Source organism: Salvia hispanica, chromosome 6 (assembly GCF_029641045.1).
Source record: "Salvia hispanica isolate PSC_SH4W2 chromosome 6, Shi_PSC_v1, whole genome shotgun sequence".
In the NCBI taxonomy this organism is placed as follows: domain Eukaryota; kingdom Viridiplantae; phylum Streptophyta; class Magnoliopsida; order Lamiales; family Lamiaceae; genus Salvia; species Salvia hispanica.
The window spans coordinates 15,730,400-15,738,502 of record NC_142697.1 but is presented as its reverse complement, the minus strand read 5'-3'; the positions used below and the strand labels follow the sequence as shown (position 1 = coordinate 15,738,502).

The 8,103-nt window shown below is 44.8% G+C and overlaps 1 protein-coding gene across 1 annotated transcript; it reads right to left on the bottom strand.

Annotated features, from left to right (window-relative positions):
* Nucleotides 1-863: 863 nt before the first annotated feature.
* Nucleotides 864-6,405, bottom strand: LOC148923280 (uncharacterized). The gene is made up of 4 exons (XM_089061451.1): nt 6,019-6,405; nt 3,100-4,797; nt 1,376-2,976; nt 864-1,305 (listed from the first exon to the last, which is right to left on the bottom strand). The coding sequence occupies exons 1-4, from the start codon at nt 6,403-6,405 to the stop codon at nt 864-866; spliced, it is 4,128 nt and encodes a 1,375-aa protein (XP_088917577.1).
* Between the last annotated feature and the right edge of the window lie 1,698 nt (nt 6,406-8,103).

Below are 8,103 nucleotides of genomic sequence, written 5' to 3'. Positions count from 1 at the left end.
CCTCAAATCCGGCTTATCTCTTGCAAACTCAAAAGGGCTCAAGTCGGACACGTTGAACATGGGGTGCACCTTGAATTCGCCTGGCAACTCGATGATATAGGCATTGTTGTTGATCCTCTCCTTGACTCGGAATGGGCCACCTCCGCGTGCCGCAAGCTTGGACTTCACCTTGTCCGGGAAACGGATCGCCCAAAAGTTAACCCACACCATGTCTCCCGGGTTGAAGACCACTTCTTTCCGCCCCTTGCTGGCCATCCTCGCATTGTGCTCATTCCTTTTGCTAATGTTCTCTTGGACCTTGACATGGAGGTCCTTCACAAATTGCGCCTTTTGGGCACCATCTACATAACAAACAAAAGAAGAAGGCAAAGCCGACACCGCTAGGTCCATCGGGGTTAGCGGGTTAAATCCATAAACAATTTCAAATGGAGAATGACCGGTAGTAGAGTGCATGGTCCGGTTGTAAGCAAACTCGGCAATGGGTAGGCAAGGTTCCCATGTCTTCCTATTCTCACTAACCAAAGCCCTAAGTAAAGCCCCTAGGGTGCGATTCACCACCTCGGTTTGTCCATCGGTTTGAGGGTGCGCCGTGGTAGAGAATAAAAGTTTGGTTCCTAGTTTAGTCCAAAGAGTCTTCCAAAAGTAGCTTAGGAACTTGACATCCCTATCACTCACTATAGTATGGGGAACCCCATGGATCCTCACCACCTCCCTAAAGAAGAGACCGGCTATGTGTTTAGCATCATTGTTCTTCCTACATGGAATAAAATGAGCCATCTTGGAAAACCTATCCACTACCACAAAGATACTATCATTCCGGGTTTGAGAAGGAGGTAGACCGAGCACAAAGTCCATAGACAAATCTACCCAAGGGTGGGAAGGGGTATTGGGAGTGGGGTATAAAGGCCATAATTGTTGCTCTTAGACTTAGCTTGTCTACACTCAATGCACCCTCCCACAAAACGCCGCACATCTCTCTTCATTTTTGGCCAATAAAAATGCTCAATTAAGATATCATAGGTCTTAGCTACCCCAAAATGACCCATTAATCCCCCAAGGTGGGACTCCCTCACAAGCACTTCCCTCCAAGATCCTTGGGGAATGCACAATCTATTCCCCTTAAACAAGTAACCCTCATGCTTATAAAATTGCTCAAATGATCCCTTTTCACATGCAACAAAGATAGATGCAATATCATTACCATGCTCATAAAGCTCCTTAAAGTGATCAAAAGCAAAGAATTTGGAAGCACAAATAGTAAGCATGTTATTTCTCAACACAAGGGCGTCACTATCATAAATACCACTTTCAAGAAGAAGTAAGGATGGCTTACGAGATAAGGCATCGGCGACCACATTTCCTTCCCCTTTTGTACCGGATGACATATGGGAAAGTCTCCAAGAAGGCACTCCACTTGGCGTGTCTCTTGTCTAACTTGTGTTGACCACCCAAGAATTTGATGGACTCGTGGTCCGTGTGGATAACAAACTCCCTATGCATCAAAAAGTGTTGCCAATTTCCCAAACACCTCACAATAGCATAAAGCTCTTTATCATAAGTGGGATAGTTCAAATGAGTTTGATTGAGTTTTTCCGAAAAATATGCAATAGGTTTCCCTTCTTGCATCAACACTCCCCCAATCCCTACTCCACTAGCATCACATTCAAGCTCAAAAGTTTTATCAAAATTGGGTAATGCAAGTAAAGGTGCATGTGTGAGGTCGTGCTTTAAAGTATTAAAAGCATGCTCTTGTTCCTCTCCCCATTTAAAAACAACATTCTTTTTTACAAGATAGTTCAAAGGGGCGGCTTTGGTTGAGAAGTCCCTCATGAACCTTCTATAGAAACTAGCAAGGCCGTGAAAAGAGCGTATCTCACTAACATTCCTAGGTGTGGGCCACTCCTTTACGACCCTAACCTTTTCGTCATCCACCTTGACACCATCCCTCCCCACAACAAATCCAAGAAAAATAACTTCATCAACACAAAACACACACTTAGGCAATTTAGCATACAACTTGTGTTCTCTCAAAAGCAAAAGTGTTTGCCTAAGATGCCTAGCATGCTCTTCAACATTTGGGCTATATATCAAGATATCATCAAAATAAACCACAACAAATTTTCCTATCAAAGGTCTAAGCACATGGTTCATCAACCTCATAAAAGTAGAAGGAGCATTAGTTAGACCAAAGGGCATAACTAACCACTCATACAACCCAAATTTAGTTTTGAAAGCCGTTTTCCATTCATCACCTTCCTTCATCCTAATTTGATGATATCCATTAGCAAGATCAATTTTTGAGAAACAAGTAGCACCACACAAATCCTCAAGCATGTCATTAAGCCTAGGTATGGGATGCCTATACTTAATGGTGATTTTATTGATGGCCCTACAATTAACACACATTCTCCAAGAGCCATCCTTTTTAGGCACAAGTATAACCGGCACGGCACATGGAGAGAGAGATTCACGGACCAAATCTTTGGCAAGGAGTTCCTCGACTTGCCTTTGCAATTCCTTGGTCTCGTTCGGATTGGCTTTGTAGGCAGCCCGATTTGGTAAAGAAGAACCCGACAAGAAATCCATTTGATGCTCAATTCCCCGAATTGGAGGAAGCTCGTTGGGGAGCTCACTTGGAAACACATCCTCGAACTCCTGCAAAACAACTTTAACAATATCCGGGACAAGCTCAAGGTTAGTGTTAGTCAAGCAAATCCGCCTTGGAATGGCGAGTAGCAATGGAGAGTGGCTTTGAAGTGCCCACCCAAGTTCGGATTTAGTGGATAGGAGACACTCTTTTCTCTCACGGGGTTTTTGGGTGTCACTCTTGTTGGATTTGGATTTACTCTCACCTCCCCCACACTCACTTGGCTTTTTTCTTTCACTCTCATGCCTTTTTTCTTTCTCTCGCTCTCTACTCAAGTGTTTATGGGCTTCTATGATGTCACTAGGGGAAAAGGGCTTTAAACGGATCCTCTTCCCATGGGACACATAAGAGTATTCATTTGTTTACCCGTCCTTTGACACCTTGTTGTCATATTCCCAAGGCCTACCAAGAAGTAAGTGGCAAGCGGACATGGGAATAACATCACAAAGTACCTTCTCCTCAAATTCCCCAATCTTCAATGGTACTTGGACTTGGGCCGATACCTTGAGATCCCTACTTTCACCCAACCATTGGAGTCGGTATGGGTTTGGGTGCCTCGTCACCTGCAATTGCAACTTTGCAACCAACCTTTCGCTCACCACGTTGGTGCAACTTCCTCCATCAATAATCACAAGACAAGTTTTGGATTGAACTTTAAACTTCATATGGAAGATATTGGAACGTTGCTCTACACATTCATCTTGCTTTGGTTGGGTACTTAACGTGCGGAGGACCACAAGATTGGTCACCCTTTCGGTCAACTCGTCTTCACTAGAGAACCCAATATTTGTGTTTGGGCAATACTCACCCCCTTCTTCGTCATCTGCCTCATCTTCATCCTCACCATAGATTTGGCCGTCCGCCCCAATTACCATAACTCGTTGATTGATGCATTCCCTAGCATAGTGGCCAAATCCCTTACATTTGAAGCATTGAGTTCTTCTTTCACCGGTTTGTGGGGTCCCTTTGGTCGGTGGAGGGGCCGTTAGTGCTTTCATTGGAGTTTTTGGCAAAGTACTAGGAGTGGTGGGTGCCTCTCCCTTCCTTTGAGGTGTACTCCACTTGCTTCCTCCTCTTCCACCCGAAGTAGAAGTAAAGGTCGCCTTCCCCTTGCTCACGGATTTCTCCTTGCCTTGCCCGTCAAACGTCTCGGCGACCCCGAGAACCTCATCCATGGTCAAACCTCTCATGGCTTCAACTTGGACCTTGTACTTCAGGTGCACATTAAGCCCGTGGATGAAGCGGTCTTGGGTAACCTCTTCGCTCTCCTCGATCCCAACTCTCCCCTTGAGTGCTATCAACTCATAATAGTACTCCATGACACTCTTACTTCCTTGCTTCAAGTCTTGTAGCTCTCCCCTCAACTTATGATAGTAGGATCGAGGCACGAATGTACTCCTCATTAGATCATTCAACTCGACCCATGTTCCCATCTCCCCTCGCCCTGCGGCCCTTCTTTGCCTCATAAGGTCGGACAACCAAGTGTTGGCATGTCCTCGAAACGCGGTAATAGCTAACTTGACCTTATCCACCTCCGAGTAGTTGTGAAGGGAGAAAATCTTGTCTACTTGAGACTCCCATTCTAGGTAGGTGTCGGGTTCAAACTTTCCATGGAACTCAGGAATAGTGTGCTTGAAGTTCTTTGAAGGGTCATCATATCTTGGCCCCTCTTCTTCGTACTCTTCACGATGGTTTCTTCTAGGCACTCCATTGAATCTATGGTTACCACGACCTCCTCCTCTCCCATTTTGGTTCCGGAAAGGCCTCCGTCTCCAATATTCTTCGTCGGTATATTCGTGATGACTCGGATAATGAGAATACCCGGCTTCACTCTCTCCGGTAAGACTTCGGTAACTTCCATTCCCCGCCCCGGCTCGGTGTGTAAGTGGTAATGAGGTGGAGTGGTGTTCCACCCTATCCCGCAATATAGCCACATCCTCATGTAGGACGGTGAATTCCCCTTGCACGGCGTTGATGTCGCCTTGCATCTCATTCACTATCCGATCAACTCCGTCCACCTTATCCAAGAGCATTGTGAGTAGCTCCTTTATAGATCCCTCGAATGACGACGCAAGGACCGGCACATCATCTCCTATAGGCGAGTTTTGCCTAGAGGCTCCATTTCTAGTGGTCGGTGGCATGTTGAGTACCTACAAAACAAATTTTGCAAAGACTAGGGACAAGTCTCTTTTGTTAGTAACACAAAAAACGCACACACCCGAGAATGGAGGTTTTAGTGAGGAGCTCACTTCCCACAATGTAAATCCCCTTTTCCCAAAACTCACGCCCAATGTCACTCGGAAGGCTTAGAAATTTTGGGGGCTAGGATACTCTCCCTCACTTGCTCTCAAGATGTTAATCCACAAGGGTCGCACAATTTAACAAACAAGATATGCAACTAGCCAAGTAATTACTAGTTCTAGAAGCCACAAGATATAGTGAAAGCAAGGTGCTAAGCCAATAAGACAATTCAACAAACACTTTGTGTGCACGATTTCAACCCACAACAATAGACCAAGCAATTGATGTAATATTGGCCTAAGACTTTGTAACAAACAAATTGATACACCCAATAACACATCTATCAACTTATGACTAAAGCCCTAAGGTAGAACTTGAGATATCTCTTCTCTTTTTCTTTTTTTTTCTTTTTTTTTTCTAACAATTACAAGAACAAGAACCAATGGCTTTTGATACCAAATAATGTGAATCTTAGGGATTCAAGACACATATGTTTGCCTCGGACTTGCTCTTGTAAATATTTCAACAACCCAACAAACCCAACAAGAAATGAAACAATAAAAATGGTGGAAAAGGAAGAGGATGAAGGTGTTATGATTTAGATAAATGCTTGGAACCTATGGACCTTACCTTCTACAAAACAATGAAGACAACCCAAGGCAACTTTCACCAAAGCAAAAATCTAATGGCTCCACAAAACTAGCAACACAAGAACTAGAATTGCATACCTTAACATTCAATCTAAGCCCGACAATAGATTAAAATGCAACCACAAGGGATTTTGGATAAATCTTCAAAAGTTGAAGAGGAGCTCACAATGGAGTCTTTAGTGTTTACAAAATGTTCAAAGCTGAGAATGAAGAAACCCTAAAAGGAGTATTTATACTAAAACAAAGGAAAGAGAAAATAGTCTTCAAAAGCTTTAAAAAAATGACATTTTCGGACAAAATGCCCGGCCGGGCATTTTGGGCCTTGCCCGGGCGTTTTGGGACCTTGCCCGGGCGTTTCCTCTGTCGCCGGGCGTTTTTCTTGCCCGGCCACAGTTAGTTCCTCGGCAGCTCTGCGCGACTTTCGTCAAACGGCCATATCTCTCTCATCCGGACTCCGTTTGGGGTGTGTGAGGTACCCACGCGAAGGTATTTCGACGATGGTGGTCTTGGATCAGCATTTGGACACCGTCTTAGTAGGAAGATTGGCGTTTGAACAGACCCCCAGTTCTGATTTAGTGCGGGGTCGAGCCGAATTTGGTGTATTGCTCTCGAGACACTCGGGTCTTCCTTCTGGGCCTCATCTTTGAGTCTTAAGCTTGTTATGAACAGACCTAAGGACTCTAGCATCTTCCTACTCATCTTCCTCGTCCTCTTTTGGTGTACGTCCTTGAGCGGGCTCGATGCATGATGCGTGTCGGTTAGGTTCGCATCATGCCGGCTGGGTGCTGGCAGCAGCGACCACGTCTGCACGGCAGCACGATCTGCAACGAGTTTCGGAATCAAGAGCAGCAGCAGCTCCTGCTGCATCGCGGCATTGGCGGCGGTGGTGCTGTGTTTTGCCGGCGAACACCAGCGAAGTAGAAGAGATAGATCCGAGAAGTTTTCAAGTATCAATGGAGAAAGCGACGTAAACAGCGGCGGTACCGATTGCCGCTGAAGTAGGAGGGAGAAGGCGAACGACGACGAGCTGACTAGGAGAATGGCGGCGAGTTAGAAAGAGAAGTGACGAGATTGAGAGGGAGGCCGAGAACGGAGGGATTGAGAGAGAGAAAGGTGTTGGACTGAATTTGTGAGAGTGAATTCGATAGAGAGGGAGTTGCAGGCAATGCAAAATAGCGTGAGAGAAAAGAGGGGAAATGGAGTTCATTTTTTTGGATTGATTCCATGAAGCAGAGAAGAGTCCCCCACCGATTTTGGGTTGGGAGTATGATTTAGATGCTGCTGACTTTCCGACTACGGCTCGATTGTAGAGCTTGAATCAACGGGCGACGGCAGCGTTGGCAGAGAGCAGAGTGAGATGGATTCGGTGATACTTAGATTTCGGGCAGATACTGCAGCGAATTGCAGCGGCGATGAGAGAAGAAGATAGGCGGAGAGCTGAGCCTTCGAGCTCGCCGCACTAGAGCAGCGACGGAGAAGAGAAAGGGAGATGGAGGACCGAGAGGCGTGAAGAAGGGAAGCGAGCAGGCTGAGAAGGAAATTAAGAGGGAGAGAAGCAACAAGCTCTCTGATTTGAAATTTTCGAATTTATGTTGGGGCCGATTAATTCAAGCTCGGGCTACTCCAATTATAAATGAAAGAGAGGAGAAGCATGACTCAAGGAAGGATTTTCTCCATGAGCGAAGTAAGATCGAAAAGGAGAAAATGAATGAGGTGGACTTTCAAACTAAATACTTTCAAGAGCTTTAGTTTTAATATATCGATTCGAGCATCATTTTATGTGACGAAATCCCTTTTAACTGAGACTGCAATTATTATTTTATTCCATGATGAGGTGATATATGTGTTAAAGTGCAAGTGATGTTATGTGATATATGTGTTGATTTATTGAGTGATATTGTTAATAGTTCAACTTGTTGATGTGATGTGAGATGATGCTCGATCTTGACAGAAAATGATTTAAGTTTCAAATACGTTTTATGAGAAAAATGGAGTTTTGCAAAGGATATGTCATGCCATTTTTTGTTTTGAGAAATGCCTATCTGTTTGTTTAGCAAGGGAGTTGTCCCTACTAGACCTATTGAAATCGAATTCGGGTCTAACTAGGGAGTGAGTCCCTACTCAGGCTAGTGTACACCATTGGGGATTGTGAGCCGTCTTTTGGGTCCGGCGATCCAGTGATCGAGTTTATGGCCATATTCTCGTTTCACATGTTGTTGAGGTTGTTGATGTTGAGATTATTGAGGTTGTTGAGATGATGATGTTGATGATAGCTTAGTGAAGAGTGAGTCCCTACTATGAGTTTAATCGAATTCGGGTCCTAGAAAGGGTGCGTCCCTACTCGGACTAGTGTACACGATGACTGTGAGTCATCGAATGGGTTGGCCAGTTTTTGTGCTCGTGGAAAGTGGCCACCTTACACGGCACCCTGAAGAACGGATATGACAATTTCTTAAATAACTCAAGGAAAAATGGTTGTGTTTTGAAATGATGAGAAAAAGGATTTGAGGATGAGTTGAAAGTTTGTGCTTGAAATGATTTTAGTGTTTTCTCGGCATTTTAAAG